Genomic DNA, 23,544 nt, shown 5'->3' with positions numbered 1-23,544 from the left:
GATCACCAACCATGGTCAATTATTGTCTTTACGAGTACCAAACTATTGAAAACTGATCAAAGATCCGTAAATTGGTTCTCACGGTGAGTAATATATGAATTGCACATCGGCTGTTTCCGCTTGACTTTTAATTTAAACGTTTCGTATAAATCGATTATTTTATCTATATTTATAACCAGCCTCGTACGGCAAATATGTTGAAGATTGATATGATAAATAATAAAATAATAATGCACGATGTGAAAAGCTTCTGCCATCTTCCCACAGCATATTGCGTCACAGCCAATCAATAATAAATAAAAATAAAAAACACACACACAAAGTATTTATGTATCTTCTATTGACTCGGAGCAACAACTAACATTCAATCTGCAGCTGTTGCTCCGCACTCTTCTCTCTCGGAGCTCGTGGCTTTTCACCTCTCTCTCTCTCGTTCTCGTCAAATCGACCTCATTAGAAGCGTTAAATTTATTTGATGAAATCTCTTCTTTCGCTTTATGATGCACTTTGGCGGCCTTATTGTATTTTCAATAATAAAGTGTATATTTATAGAGAAGGGCACAAGAGGTTGCGCAACTCGGAAGTGTTTTATTACGTATTCCTATGCTTATTAGTGCTAAATCAAGAACGCGATTCGGCGCAGCATTGCATTGGTAAGAATAGCGTCTCAAAAAACATTTTAATACCGTGCTATTTTTATTATTTTTTATCTACGGTGAAACCAACTAGCACAAACCTCGAGCGCACCTAACACACCTAACGCACCCAACAGCTTCCGGACTTCTCCGATCTCTCAGTCCAGTCGCGTATATTCCTAAGCAAGAACAGCTTCTTCCGAAGCTACGACTTCCTCCCGTCTTGTCCCTGAGAATCAGCTAAAGCACTCGGTAGGTACTAGTCGCGACGTAGCACATCACTAAGATATACCGCCTGTAGGCACCTCAAAATCGAATCCCGAGTTTAACTGAGTTTGGGTACCTACTACCTACGTACATGATTCAAAGACAAAATTTCGACCGCAAGTATCAAAATCGCAACACTTCAGACCTCTGTTATCGCGGAATTGCTGCATGTAGTGGAAGCCGGTGTCGCTTGTGCGAACTTGTACGCGCTGGTTAATGGTGTGATATTTTGGTTTGTATACAAATACAATCTCAAAAATCCTTTCATTGCAGAGCTAAATTTGATATTTCTCCCCAGTAAAATTGGCCTATTCTGTTGATTTAACTTTTAGTCGTTTTAAAATTAAGCACCACAAGCGTGTGGTGAGATGGTTTGGACATGTGGAACGAACGAGTGGTTAATTTATCAGGCGCGTGTAGTTGAAAAAGGAGCAGAAGAAGACCGAGAAAAACTTCGCACTATCAGGTATGTCAAATACTCGAATGTGGTCAGGTTATGAGTCAAAAATCGGCGGGTATGTATGAGAAGATGCATGAACGTGGAAGCGGCGAAGAATGATTGCAAAATGAGTGGTGTGGCGTTCTATTTTCTCTGCCTACTTCTGCGGGGAAGCGGCATGATGGTTAGTTAGTTAAAATTGCTTATTTCAATATTAAATAATAAGCTGAAAACTTAGGATGATACTTAATTTTGATTCGTTCGTCTGTTAAAATTGGTCGCGTTTTTTGTCGAATGAACAGGTAACCTCAGTATGAGGTAACATTACGAGTGTCGAGTGGGCGGGGGCGGAGTGCTGGTGCTGGGTGCCGGTGCCGGGTGCTCCGCCCACGGGGGGCTCGGGGACCAGTCCCTCCGGACACTGGATTACCAGGAAATAAGCGTGCAAGCCGCATGTGCCCATTTACTTACTCAATTGGTGGATAATACCGCAAAATAATAAAATCTGATATTTTATATCGGTAAATACTATAGTTCTAATTATTATATCAACTCGTAGGTTCAACGACTGCACATATAATAATAATAATAATAACCATATCCGCTCCCTAGGTGGAGCATATGGAGTCCACAAACTGTCTCCAGGCTTTTCTGTCGGCTGCCAGCTCCCTTGCATCCTCCCAAGTCAGATCCGCGTCGCGAAGTTCTGACGAGAACTGCCGACGAATTGTCAGCAATGGTCGTCCTGGGCGGCGCGAACCTGATGCCTTGTACACATATGTACATAGAAATTAAACCAATTCTGTTGATCTCTTTCGCTGTTTGATATATTTATTTATTTATTTATTTAAACTTCATGTACAGAAAATAAAAAGTACATTGGCGGGCTTATTGCTAAAAAGCAATATCTTCCAACCGACCAAAATATATCAACTTGAATTAAAGTTATAAGCTGTTAAACGACATGTTGATCGTTTGACTGACCATTTTATATTAGAATTGTGTCCAAATCGTGTTAAACTATCAAAATTTTATTTCAATTTATGTTTTTTTAAACTACATAAATAAACTATACAGTTCGTGTATAAATTTCATTCTGTAAAAGCCCATATAGCCCCGCAAATATTTATTTTTATAAAGATTATGTAAATTGTTATTTTATAAGTTCCTCGTTCAACACAATTATATACTTCTGTTCTTGTTTATATACAATTTCAAGATATTTCAGTCTATTCTCCTTAAGCCTTTTGGTAATATGGCATATTAGATATTCACATATAGTTCCCCCATCCCCCCAATTTGATATTTGTCTTATTGTATAATTAAAATCTTGGTACTTGGATAGATCCGCGAAAGGAAGTAAAGTGTCCATTCCTCGCGTGGAGCTGTCTTTTATTACTATTTGTTACTAATGCAAACGCGAAGAATTAATTAACAGCTTTACAAAATTGGTGTAACGTAATGAAGTGTTATTTGATTGCTGGGATATTTTTTCCATCGAAAATGAATCAGTGCCTCCCACAGCGTTCTTTGACTCATGATTATCTACTAAAAAATGCTTACGGTATGTCCTGATTAGGCCCGTCACAGGCCACCGTGCGTCGCTCAACTCCTAACAGAATCTTTTGTACGCTCTGGAAATTTCTTAAACTTACGAGTAATCTATTAATCACATTCTAGATTTTCAACAAATTGTCTACTGTTGCTACTGAATGAAAACGATAGCAAATCTTTATCAAATTGCAGTGGAAAATGCGCATTTTGGTGCCTGTACGTCAAAAACCTTTAGCGAATGCAGTCATTATTTTTTTATTCTCAATATTATTAATATTTAAAGCATTTACTTTGTGGTTAGTCATTTTTACTTATTTATTTTTTTACAAAAATGTTAATAAAATTAGTATATCACCGAGATTTTTACGTCTACCGGTTTCGAGACGTACCCGTCTCTTCGTCAGGACAATCACTTATTCAATTATTTTTTTGAGTTTCTTTTAATAGTTTTTCTTTTAAATACTATTGATAGATTACCATAGATACTATTGATAGACTATAGTATCTATTGATATTATATTGACTTATAGTATCTATTGATATTATAAATACTATTGATAGACTTATAGTATCGTAAAAAAAGTTTTAACCGAAATTGTTCTTTTGACAATAGCGTGTGCATTTATTTACCTTTTCTCGTTTCCTGACCAACATTCGATGAAAAAATATCATTTTATTCTCTCAGTGCATCAAACATTGATGGGTATCACACAACTCGTGAAAAATGATATCTCTACAGCTGATGTCATCAACTGAGTATAGAATGACAGCAGATTGCATTTAAAAATTAGTCGTTTAACGTGATACAAGCTGATAACGTGATACACGTAAAATGTATTGCGAAGAAATATCGCTGAGCCGTAGATATAATTTATTCGTGTAAACAAGTCGATTGCTCTAAAACAGTTTTTCAGTACATAACATATTATTCGAGTGCTATGGATGTAGTTCAGTTTCTTGTAGTTTTATCTAAAAAAGGATAAACAGTTTACGTTGTACTGCAGATGTACCGATATCGATGCGAGCACTGACGATTAATTACTGATTTTATAATTATTGCGTTTCAACAGTAGACTGAGAAAACTCTAACAAAATATGTATATACTGTAAAAAAACTAACTAACTAACTAACCATCACGCCGCTTCCCCAGGGGTAGGCAGAGAGAATAGAACGCCACACCACTCTGTCTTTGCAAACCTTCTTCGCCTCTTCCACGTTCATGCATCTCCTCATACATACCCGCCGATTGTTACGACTCCTAACCTGACCACTTTCAAGTATTTGGCATACGTCATACTCATAATATTGAATATTTATGTAACTCGTTTTGTTTACGAAAAGAAAACCGCGAATTTATTACTTAATGTCGATCTGCGTATAATCCGTCAAAAAATACCACTTATTTATACAAATATTTGCTTTTTAAATAAACACTTATTGCGTTGTTATTAGCAAATCGGATGAACTAATCGTAATTGTGACATAATAAAAGTTATTCATACTTCTTTCTTTTCCGCTCATCTAGACCCTATGATGGATTGTGCGCAGGACGCAGGTTTTGTCTAGGCCTCCTTCGATATAAGATCGTTAGAATAGCTAGAGTCTGCCTGCTGTTCCTCCTCAGGACTTTGGGGCTGGGTCCAGGGCGCGGGAACTTGGCCTATCGGTGCTGGTGGTCTCCTGTCGGGGATGGCATTCCTTGCAGGGTTACTAACTCCCTGTTGCTTTCACCCTGGGTACTAGAACACGATGGTAATCTATACTTACTGCCTGACATGCCCCTGGCGTGATAAAGACTTTAATAGCTTAGTAGTTTTTATTTTTAATTGACTCTTTTCGCAGAATTGGTACATCTCTTTTTATATCTCTTTTTCTTTTATATCTCTTTTTTTAAACCATCATTCGGAACCAATTGTGCATAAAGAACTTAGTCGAATGAAGTAGTGTTAACTTGATCATAAATCTTACAAAGGCAAGATGATCAGATCAAACATGCGATTCAGGTATCAGCCCATGGTAGTATTAAATCAATATTAAATTGAAAAAAAATCTTATATTTATTTTGACCCCTCTGGGAATCGAACCCGGGATCTCTAGTATGTTAGCCAAAGACGCTAATGATATTACAGAAGCGGACTATTTGCTTTATTCTGAAAGTAGAAAATGGTATTGGAAGGTTTTTTTGTGATGTCTCTGTAACTTCGCGTTTCCATTCAATATTTTTTTTAGTTTATTTTTTATCCAATTATGGATTTATAAAAAAAATATTGATAAAATTATTTCCGATGGAAGATGTCTAACCTTGCATTAGGTAAAATAATGTTCAATTTTTAGCTTGCATTGTAAAAACACTTGTTCCTTATCAATCAGAAATCTATCTTCGTCTGTCTTGTGTAGTCTGTGACCTGCCACCCGACTTTCCATTGCCAATAACATGTCCAACTCCCCATCGCGGTGACTAATGTCGACTAATCGTAAATAAAACATTATTCACGTCAACAACTGAAGTGCAACTTGCAAAATGCACGTTATTTATAGAAATACGAGTTATAAATGGCTCGAATCGCCATAATGGAATCGACCATATTGGACCATTTCTGCATTTATGGATGAAGAGACACGTGACCGAGCTAGTGTCGAGGAGTTACTCAGGGCTGAGCACTCTTTACTCCCATTCCGTGGAATTTGGTCGCAATTCCTTAGAAAATGAGAATCCTTTCTACTGCTTACTTAACATTTCATCATACAGTAGCCAGACACCGCAAAGCGGCAAACGCAAAATACGCAAATAAAATATGTAAATATAAGTACCTACGTATTGTCAAATATTTCACATACCTTTTTTTCCATATTAATAAAGAATATTAGAGTACTATTAAGAATATTACCAAATATTAGTATAAATACTATCACCATTAACCAATTTTGCTCGTCTAACTGGAAAATCTAGAACATAAACGTCAACATCGTAAGTCAGCCTCCATAGTGCCGTGATCAGCGCGTTTGGCTGCCGTCTGGAGGTCCCGAGTTCTATTCCCAGCGGGGTAAACAAATGTTTTTTTCACTAAAAGATTGATTTTATATTACCCTGCACTGGTGTACCTGAATCGCGGTACTGATTATCTTGCCGTCATATAATTAACGTTCTACTTAACATTGCGACGATATGACGCAGTGTCCTATGCATCATTGTGTGCAGATGAGGGTCAGAAGTGATGTGAATAAGAAGTGGTGTCGATGTGTAGGATAAGATTTGTTTCTTGTGTATTCATTTAAATATTGAGTTGTCGTCCCTCATTTTGGATCCCTTGTTAAATCTATTTTAGACATTTCATACTTTTTCATTTTATCATGTCATTTCGTGACTGTAAAATGTCGAAACTGTGTCGTTTTCAGTTATAGTGTAAAAATACCGAGAGCAATAATAATTGTATTTTATTTGTCAATAAATAATAATAATAAATACCCAAAAATATAATGACATAAAAATGTTGAGTTAACATTCACGGATTCTTAGTAGATTCATAAAAATATTGTATCTTCAAATCCGCTCTTTTTAAAATGCCCCTTTTTAAATTGGCATAGTCTAAAATTTGGATTGTTTAATTATTTTGCTCCTTTCTACGCACGGTTTCTGCAGTTTATTGCGAAGTTCTGACTCACGAAGTGCAGCGAACATGGCGCGCTTCACGGAGCATTTGAAGAAATGACATTTTGATAATTTATCGGAATATGTAATTACGATCAGCACAGAGCCTTGAAGGGCGCCATACTTATATTTTATTTTCCTCCCAAATACGGCAATCTGGCTGACCTCAGCCGATAACATCCACCATCCGACATTACTCAGCGCTACAGACAATGTTATTATTATCTACTCATTCCTTCATTTCGTATGGCATTTTCCAACCATTATTTTTTCCAATTATTCAATCATTTATCTCGCTGCTACACACTGCGGAACTCCTCATTCAGGCAGAATGGAAGGTCTGTCGGTGTCCGCCAATAGTCTGACATCTCTCGACGAGTTTCTGTGATTTCCTTATCACAACAGCAAACTACGTGAGAGTTTTCAAATCGTTTTAGTCTTATGACATGACGCGTTTCGTTTTTTAAAAGGCAAGATGCAAAGCTTTATCTAATTCTTCTTCACTATATGATATTCATTTTATGTATATTGTTTGTTTTTTGACATCTAGTAATAAATCAATAGATTTATTACTATATGTCACTATATAACAAACAGTTACTATATAACAAACAATATCTATTTTACTGAATATGATTACAATGATACAATGACAATGGAGCTGTTGGAATAATGGGTCTCCAAGCGCTGATCGAGGTTAGAAAAAACAATAGTAACAAGTCTTTTAAATAAATTTCCTCCCATTTTTTAGTCGTCTTGGTCAATCATCGCCATTAATTTGTCCGCAACTTAATTTCCACGATGTTCTCGCCAACTTGTCAACTGCGTCGTTTTTTTTATCTCACGTTTTTCCAGACAACTGTGGCAATTAAAAGGAAGGAATCGTACGCGTATAATGTAGCTTGAGTGTAAAGCAATAAAGTTCAACGAATCGTCAGTTGATGTTGACGATTGTCACGAGCCTTGAACTATTAATCCGGACAATAGGCATTGCCCATTACCTTTCTATATTTTGTCGTGAAGTACACTGTACATGTTGATATGTACATACGTTTAACAAGATGCTCTCGTACAAGACTATTATGTATGTATTTGTCCAGTTCGACAGGTTTCTAACCATATTGTCTACTATAATATATACATATTAAAATAACCTTGCATCGCTTCCAGAGATCCAAAATATTCGGTATTACTTACAATCTACCATTAGACACCTTCACTTTTCTTTTCTAAACTGAATTGCAACAAATATGAACCGTGTAATTTGTCCGCCAATTATCTTCGAATCAAACAAACTCACTAAAACGGAGCAGCCATCATGTTCTTCTACTGATCCCGGTTCCTTGCCAGCCAGGCAGCTCTGGATCTGTGAAGCCAGTTCGTTTTTATATTCCGTATAGGAGACAATTGCTTCCTTCTCAGACACTTTTTGCTTTCTACCTTTCCTCGCGTGACGGCCCGGAAAAGCTCGTACTTTGGTTCTCTTACTAAGTTATCAAAGGGCTTTGTTTTATGATCCTCGGGAGTTTCTCTGTCTTTATTGCGCATTACTAATACCGTCTATGCTGTATGCTAATCATCATTTCACGTCTCCGATCATTTTGTAGCTCTTAATCTCGAAACGAGATTTGATTAGTCAATAAAAGATTAACATAGATTAGAATGTTATACGTTTTGGATTGAGTACTCGATTGTTTCTGTATAAGGCATCCGCATTTGTGAGAGGAGGTAAGGCTGGAGACTGCCGACAGTGGCAGTGTGTGAGTGCACCTGCACTGCACCGCGTAATATCAATACATTTGTGTATTTCCCGAATATATTTGTTCGTCTGATGACATCTCGATAATCTTTACTGACGTATCCGTGATCAAACGTAGTCTCATCGAACTGGTTACCCGCAATTATCTTCCCTCGATTTTGCGTTAAAAGATTGCGTTGAATCCACATTTCAAAGTGGAAATAATTATAATACGCCGTGATTCACTCGAGTAAATTGTAATGAAATGATTATTATAATGCGTAACTACTCCATTCCGAAGAGAGCAGTTAGCTTTTATTTTCAGAAATAAATCTCAATGAATCGCCCTCGGCGGCGTGGGGCTTATTCCTGAATCCTGAACTTGCGTCGAAACAATGTATTCAGATATTCTATCCCTGAATATATTTCCACAAACCTGTTTCTAACAGAGAACTTTAAACTATTATATTAAGCTCGACACGCGCATTTTAAACCCTCCCTTTGCGCTCCATCTTCAGGGTATTGTAGTACTAAAATATTGAAACAATGTTTAACCGTAAAATCAGTCTATAATTAATTATGATAGTGAAATTCTACGTTCAAATATGGAAATAATTGTTTCTATAATAATTTTTAGTATCAAATATAATTACAATGTTAAAGATGCTAAATAATAATAAATCAAATTTAATATTATTAGACGAAATAAAAAACATAAGATTTATGATCAGTTTTTAATTGGCAACTGCTGGAAATTGAACGGTACAAACTGTCGTGTTGAGATAATTAAGATAATTTGCTTTACCCACGTACCAGTTTAACAGAAAAAAAAACTGCATGTCTTACAGGATAATTCCATCGCTAAGAAAAAGGTTGACTGAATTTGATCAAATTCGAGACAAGTATTGTCCTCGAAATAAGAAAATTATCGGTAAAATTATTCAAGAATAGTACCCCCGGTGCGGAATCCGCGGTGAAGCCCTTGAAATAGCTGCCGACCGTCTGATGAAGAACAAAACAACTACCGTTCCGCTACATTCCGCATTCCTTCCTCACTCCTGCACGGTGCGCGAGCGACGAGCACCTCTCCTGCCCTCCTGTCTCCGGACACCTGTCTCCTGACTCCTGACTCCTGACTCCTGACTCCTGATCAAATTATGCGTGATTGGGGTTAATTGATACGCTCGTCAAAGGCGTTTCTCCCATGAATTCCATATTTTTGTAACAATTCTGTCAATTCATTACGAAAAATAACATTATTGTAATATTTCTCCATAATCGAGCCTCAACTGTTTAGTGAAATTTAAATGTTATTCTTTTAGAAATTGATTTTTTTGAAAATATGGACTGTTAATGGTTAGATATCAAATGGCAGAATTAACAGAATGCCCTGTGGAAAACTTTTGCCATCCTTAATAATAAATATTATTATAATACGTAAAAAATTAAAGGTCATTTTTTAAAATTCTATTTTTTAGTGATTATTTTATAAACAGTATTTTTCTTACGCGTGAAAAAATCACCAACATCCATTAAAATAATACAACAATACGATTTTTTTGTTGTTGAAAAAAAAGGATCATCGAGTATGAATCTGCATATGTAGCATACTCACATTCTGTTCTTGCAAGTAAATTTTCATTTTTATTATTTCTTTCTTCAATTAAGGAATGGTTGCATTATTTTATCGACAAAACATATATAGTGCGAGTATTTTTCAATATTTGAATTGGTTTGATAAAATTCATAGAATAACAGTCGTTATGTGATGGATTTCCTATTATTTCTTTAAAGTGTTGTACCGAGTAGTTTTATGAGTTTGTGGATCACAGAAATGTGTTAATTAGGTGCCTATTAATTGCATAATACAAACTTTATAATATTATTCATGGCAGATGGTGGTTTTTACGATAACATACAGAACTTTATTAATATGAACCGATAAAATTATTCATCAGTTTTACCAAAATAGCGTGTTTTGGATCGTTCGGTTGTAAAATACAAACCAAATAGTCGCAAGTATTTTCTGCTTTGAAGGCAGGTTCTAAACTAGGTTTATGTGTTTTGTGCGTGGTATTTCGAGGATATCAGAATAGAACGGGTGATTATTTTTCTCTGTTTTGTAAAGTGCCAGTGTCCACATTTTCTGCTTCACAAAAATGTGTCGCAATTTACACGAAAGTAAAATAAATATTTGATGACCGGAGCACAAGTGCAGTTTAGAGTCTATTTTAAGATCACGTGAACAAAAAATACTACTCTATGGATTTATAAGATTACTAGCAAGACGGGCTAATACAAACATAATTTAAAAAATAATTTCTATTCTGAACAGTTTTTCTTTGTTGTCCCGAATTTCGTTATGCTTACATTACAATGAAAAAGATTATCAAACGAATCTCTTGAACATTTTAATAGAGTGTGTTTCGTTTCTTCATTTGATATTTCAAAGAGTAATGTTTATGAAACGCATTAAACTATTAGTTTAGCAATAAATTAAGATGCGCATCTTAATATTTTTTCATTTAAGGCCATCTCTGTATAATTGAAGGAGAGAGTTGTTTTGGTAGGTAATAACTTGTTTTTATTTTTTCTATTTTAAGGTGTTAATTGGCTGTCCATTGTGTTCATTTGTATGTAATACCACGTACGAGTATGTCTTGTTTCTTTTCAATGTTATATTTCAATTATGTATTTCGAAAATCTTCTTACTCGAGGTGAAATTTGAATTCCTCGATGACTAATCATAAATGTTTAGTTTGGAGCTTTCCGTAATTATTTCAAAGCTGCCATTGTCACCAGACACTTAGATCTCCTATATACTTAATTATAATATTAAATATATAGGAGATCTAGATACCAAAAATCGTTCGTAAAACAACCGCCCACGATATTATAAATTTTAAAATGTGTAAAACAATCACCTTAAATGTATCACTTAAATATCAATTATTTTTTATTCGCACCATATTCTAATTTACCAATTATGTTTTGAAATTGGAATTGCAATTTGGAATAAGTAAAACAGTATTAAGGATGATAGCGTACACCACATCTTTTTGTGATCGTATCATGTCAGGTCCCCCTGACGTCGACTATCACTCGGGGGTAATTGTCCTCGTTTCGGGCAGCTCTAAACAACGCCTTGACGGTCCTCGACGGTACACCACAGATCACAAACAATCACGCTTTAATCTGTGCCTACGTCTAGCGTTATGACACCACATGGCGTTTGTTGAATAATAACACTAAGTATTATACATATGTATGTTAATTACAATAGTTATAATATGAATAGAATGATTGACCAAAGTTACCTCGCTGGTGTACGAAATCCTTATACTGTACTGAGCTCCAATGCCACCACATGTCCATCCACCATCCGTACTCCGCAAGGAACCTGCTGTGTGGTAGATTCGTCCATTCTGATTGTGTATTGATAGGGTTTTCTGGTCACGTGTCGAGGTATCCTCTATTGCTGGTTGCTATAAGAAACGCGGTGTTGTTGCAGATCGCGGCGGTGAAGCAGCGGCCGCAGGATGGAGAGCCGCGTGGGGCTGGAGTACATCGTGGAGAACAAGGAGTACATGGGCAAGCTGGCGGCGGCTCTCAGCAGCCCCAGCGTGCCCGTGAAGCGGCAGGTGGTGGAGCTGCTCTCCGCGCTGTGCGTGTACAGCGCCGCGGGCTACGTGAGGGCGCTGGACACCCTGGCCCACTACCAGGTAACCGACCGCCACCTCCTCCCGGAACATGTTCTCCCGGGACGGATAGCGAGATTGCCACCGCATTTTACAAGACAGGGATATTGAAAGCTTTTAAATGTAAATTCATAGTAAAATCGGGATACTATTTTGTTTCACATTTTCTATAAATTTCCCAACTTAGTTCATAAAACAAAACAAAAAAAAATGCTTTGCAAGAGAAGGTCTGTCAGGAAGTCTAGATGTTTTTGTATCAGATCTGGGAATGCGGTGGGATAGCTTAATAAACATGGAATATAAATGGAAAATACGCGTCAACAAAAAAAAATTGATGCTTCTTTATTATTTATTTTCTAGCCCGTTCCTATGCGTAATCGGCCATCGCAAGTATTGAAACGATCATACATACACACATACATTTATCTCATTGCGTTATTTTAGTGATAAAACAAATAACGCAGTCGACAAGTCTAATTATAGCACACTAGATAGTGATAGTATAAGTTGGCAATTCGCCGCATGTCAGGATGGCCGAGCGGTCTAAGGCGCCAGACTCAAGGTACACCTTACCCGCTGAGCGGGGGAGCTCTTCTGGTCCTCTCTGAGGGCGTGGGTTCGAATCCCACTTCTGACAGATATTTTTTGTCAAATAAATTATTTTATTTGTTTCAGTATACCATAAAATTCACGTATAAGAGGTTGGATTGTGTGTTTGTTGTTGTTTTTTTCTTTAAACTCTTTACCTAAACTTTAGATCCTAAAGTATGATACTTTTGATGATTCAGTAATCCCCCCTATAACATTGAGATAGGTACCGCGTTATCGGAGGGAACGTTATAAAGGATTAGGTTAGGTTTTAAATTGTATTTTAATTTTATAGACTCTTTTCAGACATTTTTGCTGGTTAAAATGTAAAAATACAATTTAAAACTGTTACCCCTTATAACGTTCCTTGCGAAAACGTTGTACCTATTGTGATTTGTACTTTATAGGGGGGTTTACTGCATATGTATTTTCTGCATGTATATAAAAAACAAGCTAAAATATCTTATGAAAAACGTATTATGGGAAGTACGCCTGGAGAAAGGCAATTTGAGTAACATATTAGGTACCTAATCATAATAATGTAACGACTTATTTTGAACGTAACTAAATTCTTTAAAATCCATTCAGGTATTGTCATTCTGAATGCAAAAGTACACCATGAGACGATTCACGAAATATTTGACTGGTACCCACCATCGGATATGGATACAATTTATCCACACCTTCTGTTGCTGTCATGTCAGGTCTCCCTAGCGTCGACTATCACTCGAGAATAATTTTCCTTGTTTCGGGCAGCTCTAAACAGCGCTTCAACAGTCATAATCCCCGTCCAATCTCGTATATTCCGGAGCCAGGAGATCTGTCTTCTGCCCACACCTCGTTGACCCTCTATTTTGCCTTTATCCATACCAATGGATATAATTTATCATAGAATATTTCGTCTTTTTTCTTTTTAAATTCTGTTGGCAATTAATATTACAGATTATGATAGTTTTAACTGGGTGAGGGTAGATACAGTGGGCGAGGAGCAGCCTAATATTTTTGGAGTAGGTCAAATTTTAACACGAATAAATATTTCCCAATCCTGTCTAATTTTTGGCAGACCATTTGAAATTTTAGTACAATTTGCTTAGGTACCAAAATTTAAGCAGTACAGAACTAGTAAAAGTCTTTTCTTTGATTTTAATTGAAAAAAATAGTAATGATAATGTGAATAATATTTTGTATTGCAGAGTGTATATGCGGAGAGATATCGGTTCAGTGTCATTGTGAGTGAATTGGAGAAGTCCACCCAAGTGGAGTACCAGACCGCTCTCGTGGCCTTTATCAACTGTCTCATCATCTCTGCCCCGAGACTTCCCGACCGAGTGAGGATACGAAATGAGTTCATCGGTGAGTTGCCAACTTTCTATATTCTTCTTCTTTATGACTCTGTTAGGTTAGGTTAGGTTGGTGCTCACCACGGCTCCAGCCTCCACTACCTACCCGAGCCGAGACAGTTGCCTTTACTGACCCACGTTATATTTCTGGTTGTGGTGGTGACCAATATGGTCGCAGAGTGCAATAAATGTACCTTGTGACCATAACAGTCATCGTAGCTTTGAAACCAACCCCGCGACAATGTCCGCACTAAAAACAAATATCGTTCGCGAAGTTAACGGCATTCCGACGTCACTTCTCTAGCGAGTGGCACAGAATACTGAGGTCAGATTCCAAGAGTGTGTCCGACGTGACGGTCTACTAGGTATTCTATATTGAATGCTTTTTTGTTTGTTCTTACATAATATTTTACATAAAAATATTTAGGATTCTACAAAAGCTCATATCAAAAATAAAAATTTCTCGTCTTTTTGTTTAAAATAATAACGTTTGTTAATTTGAATATTTCCAGGTTTGAACTTACTGCCAATACTCAACAAATTAAGGTATGTAAACTACTTCATAAAACTTTTATGTACAAATCTAAATATTTATACATTTAATTTTTTACTGAATTCGTTTTACATATGATTACTTTGACCTCAGGGCCAGCTGTGGCGTGGCGATATCGGGAGGAAGCAGCAATGACCTGGCCGTCCAGTTGGATGTTTTCGCGGAACAGCGGGACAGTGACGAGGCACGCGGGCCCGGTGGAATCAACCTCTCCTCACACATGGATGTCTTCTGCGCTGTAAGTCACCACTCTCCCTTCACATTGCCTAAGCATACATACATATGGTTTGTGCAACATATATTCAGTGAAGCCTCTATCTATCGTTTTTAAAGGGACCTATTGAAAAAAACTATGAATGCGGGAAAACAATAAGTGTGAGATTAAGAGGTCCATACACAAGCAGATGCGATCGAGTAAAAATACCGTCCTCCCAATCTGCATATCCATTCAAGGTTCATAAAATGAAGGTACAGGTAGCGGCTCCTCTTCATCAATATCCACCTCTTCTACTGTATCCATCAACCTTGTGTCACACAACGCTTGCGATAGTTTCTATCCCACACGTTGGAATATTGTCATCAAATATAAAAAAATTGAGAAAATTGAGGAGAATGTAAAAAACACAGACAAAATTTATAAAATATGCAGCGTAATTTAAACAATGAATGCGTTAAAATGATGATAGAAAAACGATCAGTGCGATCTATTTTTGTATGAAATGAATTTGGGGTAGATGAAATAAACGACACATTCGGGAAAATGATTATTCGAGGAATGATAGATAGAGGTTTCACTGTATTAAATTGTGGTCGGTTTGCGGTACAGGTGCTACGTCGCGTGGCAGACACAGCCCAGGAGGCGGTGTTCTTGTCGCTGTTGCAACATCTACTTCGAGCCGATCCTGCGGAGTCGCTCGGCGCGCTGGCGTGGGACACGGCCGAGACACTCGTGCACCGGGCCACACTCATCGGCTCCGCTGACGACTCTGCGCGCCTCCTGCGGGCGCAGCCTTCCTCACAGGTAACTATCAACTCAAATGATTAATTACAGACTGCAACCTTTCTTGCAGGAGAGATCTACTATCCTAATTTCGTGACAAACAATCATTTACATATCTACAAGATTATTTACTTCTAATAAAACAAATAGTTTACAAACCATTAATTAACAAATGGTGTTTATTTTAAAGCACACACTTAATTGATGGAAAAAATCAAAAAGCACAGATTTTTATATTTATTGATGTTTAAGTAAAGTTATGGCAGGAGCCATGTTCAATAAAATGCGCAATGTCTGCGACTCTCTGCTTTACTCGACAAAAACCAAGTGTTGTCTCTTTGACGATGGCAGGAGCCATATTCAATGAAATGCGCAATGTCTGAGACTCACTGAATGACGATGTGAGGAGAAGAACTCAACAGCCCCTCATACTGGAAGTCCTGAAGAGGAGAAGGTGGACATGGTTGGGACATGTCCTTAGAATGCCACCTGAGAGTATCAACACCTCATGTCTCTTCTTCCAACCCGAGGCCGCTGACGACCATTCACTGACTAAGCTATTTTTGGCCACTAATTGTGCGACTGAAATGAAGCTAAAAAACAACAAAATTAGCATCAATTTAACAGAGGATGTTCAGTTGTGTTCTGTAAAATTTAAAATTGTATTAAATAGTAATTTATGTTTCATCGCAGGGCAAAATGGTCTGCATACAGTGTCAGCAGCGCGGCGACTCGGGCAGCCCCGGTCGCAAGTCCTCCCTGCAGCGCGCCCTCTCCCCCCCGCCGCCGCCGCCCCCTCCAGCGCCGCAGCAGCCGTCCCCGCCCCCTCCGCCGCCCCCACCACTCCTCGCGCCCCCGCCCCCGCCCCCGCCGCTAGCGCCGCCCCCGCCACCCCTCCTAGCCGCGCCCCCCTCCCCTGAGACCCAGGAGGTGATGGGACCGCTGCTGCCGCAACAGGAGACCCCAGTGCCCAAAACCAAAATGAAGACCGTCAACTGGAATAAGATTCCCAATAATAAGGTACCCATTTTTTTATGTTCTTAACACACTTTGGACAGGAAAGGTATTTCTACCCGTTTGGTCGATTGATCGAAATACAAAAAATATTTCTCTTTTTAAAAAAAAATACAAAAATATTTACTGTTAAATATGTATAAGTAGATTCAGTCATAGTGTGCGATTCAGTTTGAACCTTGCACACAAATAACATGTAATTTACTGTTAAATATGTATAAGTAGATTCAGTCATAGTGTGCGATTCAGTTTGAACCTTGCACACAAATAACATGTAATTTACTGTTAAATATGTATAAGTAGATTCAGTCATAGTGTGCGATTCAGTTTGAACCTTGCACACAAATAACATGTAATTTACTGTTAAATATGTATAAGTAGATTCAGTCATAGTGTGCGATTCAGTTTGAACCTTGCACACAAATAACATGTAATTTACTGTTAAATATGTATAAGTAGATTCAGTCATAGTGTGCGATTCAGTTTGAACCTTGCACACAAATAACATGTAATTTACTGTTAAATATGTATAAGTAGATTCAGTCATAGTGTGCGATTCAGTTTGAACCTTGCACACAAATAACATGTAATTTACTGTTAAATATGTATAAGTAGATTCAGTCATAGTGTGCGATTCAGTTTGAACCTTGCACACAAATAACATGTAATTTACTGTTAAATATGTATAAGTAGATTCAGTCATAGTGTGCGATTCAGTTTGAACCTTGCACACAAATAACATGTAATTTACTGTTAAATATGTATAAGTAGATTCAGTCATAGTGTGCGATTCAGTTTGAACCTTGCACACAAATAACATGTAATTTACTGTTAAATATGTATAAGTAGATTCAGTCATAGTGTGCGATTCAGTTTGAACCTTGCACACAAATAACATGTAATTTACTGTTAAATATGTATAAGTAGATTCAGTCATAGTGTGCGATTCAGTTTGAACCTTGCACACAAATAACATGTAATTTTTTTCTTATTACATAATTATGAAACTTGGCAGTTAGACTACCGCATTGAGCTTTAAATATTGATGAGCATATCTGACCCTCCACAGTTTAGAGGTAAGTTCGATTGGGAGTTTTTCCCGATTGAACTTATCATTAGTTGTGATTGTTGTATTTCTAAACTCGTATTTATACTTGTCTCGCAAATGTTTATTTGCAGGACAAAGAAAAAAAAATGTATTTATTCACGCCTCAACAAACAACTTTAGACTCTTTTCATAACATTAGATAAAGTAAAGTGAAATTGTAAAGCATAAAGTTTGTTGTAATTTGTTGAATATTTCTTGTGTAGAAATCTGTTTTGGAATTTTAAGTTATTTAAATTGATAAGATGACTGGATTGATAAACTAAGTAATCTTAGTAAATCCCATTCTTAAATGTAACCTGTTGATAGCGAGAGATTAGTCTGGATATTTGAGGAGTGGTTTTGTCTTCGGCAGGTGGTAGGCAAGAACAACATCTGGTCGCTGGTGGCGTCCAAGCACGCAACGTGCGCGCTGGATTGGGAGGAGATGGAAGGACTGTTCTGTCAGCAGGCGCCGCCCGGCTCCGCGGGCTCCTCGCCGCGACTCGGCCGCGCGCCGCCGCCCCTGCGCAAGGAGAGCGCCGAGATCACGCTACTGGATGGGAAGAGAAGCCTCAATGTCAACATCTTCCTCAAACAGTTCCGGAGGTAACTCTAATTGACGTCAGCCAAGTCTCTATTGATATTTTCCTCGCGCATTAGTGAATCTTCTGTATTTATCAGTCTTAAGTCATTCATCATTTTCTGAGATAACCAATGATAAAGAGACGCTTGACATCGGATAGTTAACAATATTTCGAGTGTGTCCAAAATACACATTAAAATATTTTGAATAAAAATAATGATACGAATGATCAAATTCAAAATTATATTTTTAGGCGTTTTTAAGTATGTGAAACAATTCGTAATACTATCTTACGTGCATTCACAAAGGTCTCTGTTAATATACTAAAAACTTTTAAACAAATGTCAACCAGAGATGTCGCTTAAGAAGCCTTTTCTGGAAAAATCCCATTATTAGACGTATTGTCTTTATAATGATTCTTTTAGCGGTTGTCAATTTGCCTTTCTTTGAAAATATTATAAATTGATTTCAATATAATCGGCCTATTATTTCCAGCACAAACGAGGAGATAATGCAGATGTTAAGAGAAGGAGTGGCTTCAGCCGTGGGGGCAGAGCGCCTTCGAGGGCTGCTCCGTCTCCTGCCAGAGATGGACGAGTTGGATACCCTGAAAGCCTTCCAGGGGGACCTCATCAGACTAGGGAATGCCGAGAAGTTCCTCATGCAGCTTATCCAACTGCCCAAGTATGCTTCCCGGGACACTATTTACTTTAAAATATGTCTATATATTGTACTCATACCAAATTCTCGCGTTTACTAGTGTCTTTATAACCGGTCGAGAATGAAAAATCACAGATTTGACACTAGAATAAACACCTTCCTACCAAATATTGATTGTAAAAGTTTGTTTTATTTAATTTTTAGTTACAAACTTAGAATAGAGGCCATGTTACTCAAAGAAGAATTTGCCGCAACCACCACATATCTAGAGAGTTCTATAAACGCCATTCTGGTTGCGGGAGATGATTTAACTACTAGCCAAGCTTTACAGGTATGTTTCATCCCAATTACTTCAACCAATTTTATCGTGGAGAGACGAGTGTTTTTACAAAGTGATTTTATGTTTCAGGAAGTATTATACATCGCATTAATATCGGGTAATTTTCTTAATGCTGGTGGATACGCAGGCTGTGCGGCCGGAGTCAAGTTGTCATCCTTACAAAAAATAACGGACATTAGAGCCAACAAACCCGGCATGACCCTCATGCACTATGTGGCCATTGTAAGTGTATTTATTATTATCTCTTTCAGCTCTCGGATAATCGAGGCAATTGTGGCTGTCTATGGACACTGCAGCATTCGAAGCCAACACCATATTTTAAAGGCTTAATATTTTTTCTTCTCCGAGTCCCTCAACATCCAGCCATGAAAACTAAACCCTTATCCAGCCTTATTTGTATTGTTGGTTATACTTTGAGTTTTATTTACACTGTGCATGAAAACTAAACCCTTATCCAGTCTTACTTGTATTGTTGGTTATACTTTGAGTTTTCAGTTTGGTTTGGTTTATGTTTATCGAGATTCCTAATTCTAAACTCGCAGTCCTAAATCTATTTATTGATTTGGCGTTTAATTTGTAGAGCTCCATTTTAATTTATGTATTAATTTTAAATCAAACACAGATTTTTTGAGTCTACTAAGTTGTATTTTATTAACAAAAACACATAAAAAATTATATTGTGACAATTGTTTCGCCTTGTTAGGGCATTATCAAACTAATGTTTTTGTTAATAAAATACAACTTAGTAGACTCAAAAAATCTGTGTTTGATTTAAAATTAATACATAAATACATAAAATAAAAGTCCTAAATGTAAATAATTTTACCATATCTTTAAATCTTTCTGGTGTGTCAATTGTTGCTAATGAAACGTTTTCCCTGGCAGCAAGCGGAGAAGAAGAATAAAGAATTAGTCCATTTTGCGGATGACTTGAGAGTGCTGGAAGACGCTTCTAAGACAACTGTTGAACAGATAAATAACGAGATCAAGACACTGGATACAAGAATCAGGAAAATTAAAAAGCAAGTAGAGTTGCCTTCCACGGATATGGACATCAAGAGCCAAACAGAAGAATTTCTACAGGTTATTGTTCTTTTAAATTATTATAATTTACTAATATTCGAGAAGCCTATATTATAATATTCATGCACGAAACTGCTTGCTCCAGAGCTCCATTTGGGTCCTTCTGACTCCTGATTTAGTAAAACATCCAATTGATCTGAACAGTCTGTTATCTCTATTATATTTAAATCAATCTTTCTTGTCTAACTGAATTCTGGTTTTGTAGATGGCGACGAAAGAGGTGTCCGCACTCGTGAAAGACATGGAGGAAGTGGAGTCCATGCGATCTACTCTAGCCGAATTCTTCTGCGAAGATCCTGCCGCTTTTAAACTAGAAGAATGCTTTAAGGTATGATTTTACTGTATCTTAAATTGCAATTTTGATATGTGTTTTAAAAATTATTTTCTTGAGAACTATATAATTTTTTAATCACTATAACAGATATGTATGTAAGTAATAAACCATTATCCATATCGGCTTCGAAGACAGTAAAATATTTAATTTAAATAAAACAAATATTTATTCTATGCATCTCTCTCACTTTTGAACATAAGCATGCAAGTTATTATTGCAATACGCAGCGCCAGTGTGATGCAGATATATTTTGGTAAATTACGATTTTTAAGTAACTTTCATCCATAGAATCATAAAGGAAAATTATATATTATTTATTAAGTTAAATATTATATTTTCTTCATGATTATTTCCACAGATGTACTGACATCTGACTGACGTATGAAGAATAAGTTATGCCTTAAGCTAAAAATCATTACGATGGCAACATTTGATGCTGAGAAAATGATGTTTGAATGTTGGGTACCGTACTGTGTGCCAAAATCAAAGGTGTTACCGTTGCAACCTTTTATACAAATTATTGACTAATGATTTAATATTTTTTTAAATTGAAAGCTGACTTTTATTAATTAAAAATTATTAATACATATTTAACTAATAATACTAAACTTTTACAAGCTGCAAACGGATCCCATCACAACACAAGGTAACATACGGTTGACTTATGTAAGCAATCCGTAAGTATTATAAGTATGTCACTATCTCAGTTGATTACACTCTGTCACACATATGATTGGTTGCAGAACATGTAGATTGTCTGTAATTATTTATGCCTTCATAGTGTAGTGGTAAGCGTGTTTGGCAACCATTATAAATATCAATGATTTTTCACTATTTATAATATTCATTTAATAGTAAAAAATTATTTATATTTATTTACCTTGGACTGAACCTGAAGCGCAAAATTAAACTAGCCTTCATATAATCAATGATCAAGTAAAATTGCATTGATCTAATGCAGTACCCTTTACACCATTGGGTGCGGTAAGAGCCAAGAGATAAGGAAAGTAAGAATAATATATGTTGCATTTAATAAAAATTTATCCATTGTCACCACTACACAGGTTCTGTTGGCCTTCTGCACACGTTTCCGGCAAGCTGCTGGTGAGAATGGGCGACGCCGCTTGCAGGAGCACCAAGCCGCACAGAGACGGGCTCAAAGGGAAGATCAGCTCCGAAGAAGACAAGGTATACAATTTGGAATACTCCATTGCGTAACATCAGGCAAAAATGAAAGTACCTTTTGTCCTAATGGGAATGATATTGACCATTTTGTATACCGTGGATTAATTCCGATACAGGGAGCAATGCCGGCACTCCGTGCTCTGACTCGGAGAGTGGTCTAGTGGACTCGCTGCTGCTCGACATTCGCGCTGGCTTCCCGCTCGTGCGCCGCCCGTCTCGCCGCTACGACCAGCCCGAGAATACTAATCTTCTCGGCACTCCCCCCGTCGATGCATCACCAGGTTTGCTGTCGCCTTGGGTTCTATTCTCTCTGTGCCAGCTTGACTCGAATCATCTTTCGTCATATAGTACTGAATCATCTCTCAGTATTTGCTACCGTGCTGGAGGTCCTAGGTTCGATTCCCAGGGTGGACAAAAGAAATGGAACTTTTCACTCTAAATATTTTTAATATTGCTCTGGACTGATACTTGAAGCGCAGAAGTATTCACCTTACCTTTATAATTAACAATCAAATAACATTGCACCGGTCTGATGTAGTGCCCTATATACCATTGGGTAAGGGATAAGGATCAGAAGAAGTAGATGAAAAATTGCGGATGTTATTATCTTTTAACATATAATAATACTGCAAACTTGTATGGTTATTTTTTGCAAAAATAGACTGTTTTTTCTTTTATTGATGCTATAAAAGTAATAACTAAGTAAAAATAACATTATTACATATAATGATTTTAATTTTTACAAATTTTTTAGGTGTTTGTTTTATACATTGGCTTCTTGTACTAATGCTACTCAACTATCTGGGAATCCTTCACTCTGAACATTTGGCGCTGGATTTCTACTAACGTATGCTTATTTCTTTACCCACTAATTTATCCATCACCACTATCTTTCTGTTGCAACTAACACACGCACACATGTTACTGGAGCTTAATTATACGAGAGAGCCTTCATCATCCCTCATCTTTTTTAATAAAAGTTAAAGTTATTTAAGTAATCTTAAAAAGAAAAAAGTCACAGAAAATGTAACATTTTTCCAATGAAGAGTATAAATTTATAAAGTAACCGAGAAATTAATTCCATGCCAGTTAGTTGAGTTAATGGAGTTAAAAATATAATGAATGCATCAAAGGAGGCAAATTAATGGCAGTTAATGAGTTGAAAATAGAATAAGACTCCCAGGAGACTACCTGTGCATGTCAAATGATTTGAAAATTGGGTTAATTAATTTTGTCATATCGGTCGTGTGTTTTAGATATAACTCCAACAGGAAGTCTCAGGAGGAGGAGAGGGCGCCTGCCCTCCGAGGAGGATGAAGGGGGTCTTTTACAGTTCCTGAGGGCTTCCAGCGACACCCAGAGAGAGCGCAAATCATGGGGCAGTTTAGGTGAAACCTTTGTTATTATTGCTATTCTTATAACACAAATAACAAAAAAAGCTGTGATTTCATTAAGTTAATTAACATAACATTGAAATACTCGAGTCAAATATGTGATATGATAAAATGCAGATCCAATAATTTCCTCTTCTGGTCCCCATTGAAAAGCTGCTTATCTACTACATTCACCATCAAGAAGCACTTAGTGATTACTTCTAGTCCATACATTTCCACATTTGAGTGTTCGACAGTTCGTGCCAGCGATCCAATCCGATCGGATCCTGTTGGATGCAAATAACGGCGATGTACGCCGATGTATATCCAACAGGATGCATGCTTTCGCAGATGTTGCAAGCATAATGTCTCCATTGGAGACAGTTATAGCGTGCATATATTATAAAAATATTATAACCCTGA

At 37.1% G+C, this 23,544-nt stretch overlaps 1 protein-coding gene and 1 non-coding gene across 3 annotated transcripts in view; both read left to right on the top strand.

Annotated features, from left to right (window-relative positions):
• form3 (FH2 domain-containing protein formin 3) overlaps nucleotides 1–23,544 on the top strand; it is a 68,064-nt gene that overhangs the window by 40,160 nt on the left and 4,360 nt on the right. For both annotated transcript variants that reach the window (XM_088273933.1, XM_088273934.1), the window contains 15 exons: nucleotides 11,795–12,005; nucleotides 13,763–13,922; nucleotides 14,422–14,455; nucleotides 14,556–14,700; nucleotides 15,289–15,483; nucleotides 16,156–16,482; nucleotides 17,937–18,169; nucleotides 18,642–18,830; nucleotides 19,011–19,137; nucleotides 19,216–19,368; nucleotides 20,032–20,229; nucleotides 20,435–20,557; nucleotides 21,628–21,751; nucleotides 21,865–22,029; nucleotides 23,005–23,136. In XM_088273933.1, the coding sequence (XP_088130059.1) occupies nucleotides 11,823–12,005; nucleotides 13,763–13,922; nucleotides 14,422–14,455; nucleotides 14,556–14,700; nucleotides 15,289–15,483; nucleotides 16,156–16,482; nucleotides 17,937–18,169; nucleotides 18,642–18,830; nucleotides 19,011–19,137; nucleotides 19,216–19,368; nucleotides 20,032–20,229; nucleotides 20,435–20,557; nucleotides 21,628–21,751; nucleotides 21,865–22,029; nucleotides 23,005–23,136 (2,488 nt within the window). In that variant the 5' untranslated portion in view covers nucleotides 11,795–11,822. The remainder of the gene's footprint in view (nucleotides 1–11,794; nucleotides 12,006–13,762; nucleotides 13,923–14,421; nucleotides 14,456–14,555; nucleotides 14,701–15,288; nucleotides 15,484–16,155; nucleotides 16,483–17,936; nucleotides 18,170–18,641; nucleotides 18,831–19,010; nucleotides 19,138–19,215; nucleotides 19,369–20,031; nucleotides 20,230–20,434; nucleotides 20,558–21,627; nucleotides 21,752–21,864; nucleotides 22,030–23,004; nucleotides 23,137–23,544) is intronic.
• On the top strand, nucleotides 12,506–12,618 carry TRNAL-CAA (transfer RNA leucine (anticodon CAA)). The gene is made up of 2 exons: nucleotides 12,506–12,543; nucleotides 12,574–12,618. It is a non-coding gene; the product is annotated as a tRNA-Leu (tRNA).

The sequence above is a fragment of the Brachycentrus maculatus genome, unplaced genomic scaffold, assembly GCF_059751285.1.
Source record: "Brachycentrus maculatus isolate JH-2025_06_01 unplaced genomic scaffold, ASM5975128v1 h1tg000620l, whole genome shotgun sequence".
Lineage (NCBI taxonomy): Eukaryota > Metazoa > Arthropoda > Insecta > Trichoptera > Brachycentridae > Brachycentrus > Brachycentrus maculatus.
This window is presented reverse-complemented; position numbering and strand designations above follow the sequence as displayed.